At 48.3% G+C, this 3,604-nt stretch overlaps 1 protein-coding gene across 1 annotated transcript in view; it reads right to left on the reverse strand.

The window, feature by feature from the left end:
- SLC35F1 (solute carrier family 35, member F1) overlaps positions 1–3,319 on the reverse strand; it is a 608,564-nt gene extending 605,245 nt beyond the window's left edge. The window contains exon 1 of the mRNA XM_006839890.1: positions 3,144–3,319. Within this exon, the coding sequence (XP_006839953.1) occupies positions 3,144–3,319 (176 nt within the window). The remainder of the gene's footprint in view (positions 1–3,143) is intronic.
- Between the last annotated feature and the right edge of the window lie 285 nt (positions 3,320–3,604).

Raw genomic sequence — 3,604 nt, forward strand, 5'->3', positions numbered from 1 at the left:
TCTGTCCATGTATGGTTGTAGCCGTTTCTGTATTACCTTTAGTAAACTTTACTCACATGGGAGATCAAAGATATTGTCCAGTGATTTCTGAATTCCATTGAGTCACCTCTCTTCTATGCCTAGAAATTTGGAAGACAACTATCTGGTCAACTGATTGGAAGATATCCGTATTTGTGCCCATTGCAAAGAGAGGTGACCCAATAGAATGGAGCCTCTAGTGGGTTCAAATCCTAAACTGTTGGGTTAGCAGCCAAGTGCTTACACACTGTGCCACCTGGACTCTAGAGCTCTTGTTATATACTTCAATCAATGACAGGCAGTTGGACAGGTTTTCATTATTTGCATTGTAACATCCATCACACTACCTTCAGTCTATTTGCATTCCCCCTTTGGCCATCCCATTTGGGTCACTGAAGTGACACCCCCACTCCTATCCACTCACAGCAACATATGTGCATGCCAAAAGTTGGAGGGATATTCTCCAGATTGGGTCCTATAAATTTTTGGTGTCTCAGATTAGTTCCTGCAAGTAGTTTCTGCTAGCAGCTAAACTGATAACATGCCAGGGGTAGATGAAAGGAAACTGCACCCCAGAATACAATGAGTGAATAAGAGAATGCCTATAGACTACATAGAAGGAAAGAGAAGTATCAAGGAAGAAGAAGAGGAAAAGGAGCAGAAAGAGTAGAAAAAATTAAGAGGATCTTAACATTTTAGGCAATTAACAAAGATGTGTATGATTTGACTAGTTAGCCCCAAGAGCCTTCCTCATACCCATTACTGACTAGTCCAACACATCATGAGTGTTAAAACCCAAGGGAAGCCATAACCAGCGCTAGCACCAAATTAAAACCCAAGCCCCCTGCCGCAGCAAGTCTATAGAGCAGTATCTGTAAAATTTCACTCTCTCCCATGCTCTTGCTCCAATGTAGACACCAGGCACTTGGCAGCCACTATTAATGCTGTCTCCTGTTGACGTAATCATGGCACAAAAGTCAAGTCAATTAGCACATTAAAGAAATTATACTATCCAGTTTTTAAAAATGTATTCTGATTTTTTTCTTAACAACTTTTTAAGACAAATGTGTTTTAGTTTATATATAAAGACATAACCCTAGGGTTCCATACATAAATATATCTGCAATTCAGTATCATTAGCTCAACCTTTAAGCTCAAATTCTTCCTCTATAAAAGAGGAATAGCTGAACTCAGTACAGATAACAGAAAGCTTAGTAAAGCACAAAGTTCTACCCACAATGTACCAGGACTTCACTTTATTTCCCTGTGCTGCTCCCTCAGAGACATAAATACCTGAGTCAATACAAACAAGTGGAATAATGATTTGCAGAGAGGGCTATACTTTTGCAAGTATTCTGTTCAGTATTATCAAATTCTCAAAACCTCCTTTAGAAGATAAGTATTATGAAACACATTTTAGAATATGAAAATAACTGAAACTCAAAAAGGTGTCCCAAGCCACATAAGCTAGCTAGAGACAGAGGAATGATGGCAACCTAAATCCCGTCACTCATAGTTGAGTGATCTTATTATTCTGGACTCGAAGATGCATTATATGTGAAGAAATTAAGTGCATGGAATCAATAATAACTTACAATTGAAGATAAATGAAGTCTGGTACCAGTTTTTTCTAGTTTGATAAAGAAATTAAAATTAATATATTTTTATTTAGAATTTAAACAGCCAATTCCAAAGAATTTTAAAAAACGACAAAAAAAAAACCCTTTTACGGTCTTCATAAAGAATAGGAAACCCACATGACATGTACTGAGCCAACATCTTCTTGACTTACTCTGTTTACTATTTTTATACGCAATATTTTGGAAGAAAATTGTTGTTCCCTGCTACAAATCAAAGTAAAGATTTGACTTTCTAATACCAACTCGTGTCTCACTTCAGAGTGAACTTATTCATGTTTGAAGAAGTACCCAACAAGGAAGTTAACATACACGTTAAGTTTCACCAAGGACTCTTATATGGTTTGGGTTTTGATATAACTAAACTAATCCATACCCCCAAGATAAAGCCATTTTTGAAGCCTCTACATACTTTGTACGACTATTAGAGCTGTATGCTCCAGACAGTTCCATCTGAAATCCCTAGGGAATCTTAGCTACCCACACAGAAACCTGCCTGAACACAGCGACCTAACGAGTTACCCTGACAGACGCACTGAAAAGCACATACGCACACAAATAAAAACACACAAAACCAATTCTTTATAATATACATATATGTGGCAACTCTTCCACCACTTCCAGTTCCTTAAATAGAAGTCCCTTTCATATCACAGTGGAATCAGGAACGCCAGGTGAGCCCCCCATCTTCACATTAATACAGGGTCCTCATCCTAAAACGCCTGCCTCTTGGATCGATCCACTGCGCAGATTCCAACACAGGAGGCGCTGGCGATCATGGTTCGCTTCCTCTGGCTTTAGCCCGCTTTGGAATAACTGGGGCCTCAGTCTCACACCCTTCGGGGAACATTTTGGCACTTTGCGTGGCTCTCGCCCAGGCCTCTAGCTTCCCTTCCCCTCTTCCCAGCCAGGATACGGGAGCGGCGATTAGAATGACAAGCAAGAGAAGTGGGCCCCCTCCCGCCGCCGCCGGGTGGTCGTCGCCACCCCACCCCTGGGCAAGGGAGTTGGAGCCGCCGGGGTGGGGGCGGAGGCTCGAGGCCGGCGACTCCACACCGTCTCGGTAGCCGGGTGCCTTCCCGCCTTAGCTTTGGCCATCTCCCGGCTCCGCTCCAGCTCCTGAGCGGAAAGCTGGGTTTCGAGGGGCAAAGGGAAGTGAGGCAGCCTATGTGTGTGAGGGCGCGAGTGCGGACAACAGAGGGCAGCTGGGTACTGAAAACCCCGCCTCTCTACCAACTCCCGCCTCGGACCCGAAGCAGCTTCCGCGCTCCTTCTGGTCTCCGCGCGCCGGGACCCAGGTACCGCGAACTGCTTGGGTCCCCACGCCTTCTCTTTGAGCGCGGGTCCCCTCGACGCCCGGTCTCTTCATTCTCCACCCGCCCTGACCCCTAGCACAGGGGCCTCCGGGACCGCCCGGGAGAAGGGCACCCCAGGCCAGACGCCCCGATTCGGTCCCCCGCGCCAGCGCTCTGCGCCGTCGCCACTCACCTGTTCAGCACTTTGCGGATTCTCTGTAGCACGCTGGCCCGTGATGAGGCGGACAGGCTACCGCCGCTGCCACCACTGCCCTCGGCCGGCAGGTTCTCGATGGTGGTTACCACATGGTTCGGCAGGGCTGGCGGCGGCGACTGCAGCGGCTGCTGCGGCGGCTCGGGAGGGATCATCGCGGCAGAAGCAGCGGCAAAGCGGCGATCAGAACGCAGCCGGGCGCATCGTGCGCCGACTCCGGGCCTGGGAACGCGCAGAGGACCCGGCTGGGCGGCCGCGGCCCGGGGAGGCGGTGCTGCCTGCGAAGCGGCAAGGCGGGGAAGCACCCGCCGCTACTGCTGTTGCTGCCGCCCAGCCCACCACTCAGTCCTCTCCAACCCCAGTGCGCGCACCCTGGCGCCGGTGCCGTCGCCGCCGCCTCCCTAAGCGGCGTCCCCAAGTCCTGGCACGCCCCGCCAAGT

This window comes from Chrysochloris asiatica, unplaced genomic scaffold (assembly GCF_000296735.1).
Source record: "Chrysochloris asiatica unplaced genomic scaffold, ChrAsi1.0 scaffold00027, whole genome shotgun sequence".
Taxonomy (NCBI): domain Eukaryota; kingdom Metazoa; phylum Chordata; class Mammalia; order Afrosoricida; family Chrysochloridae; genus Chrysochloris; species Chrysochloris asiatica.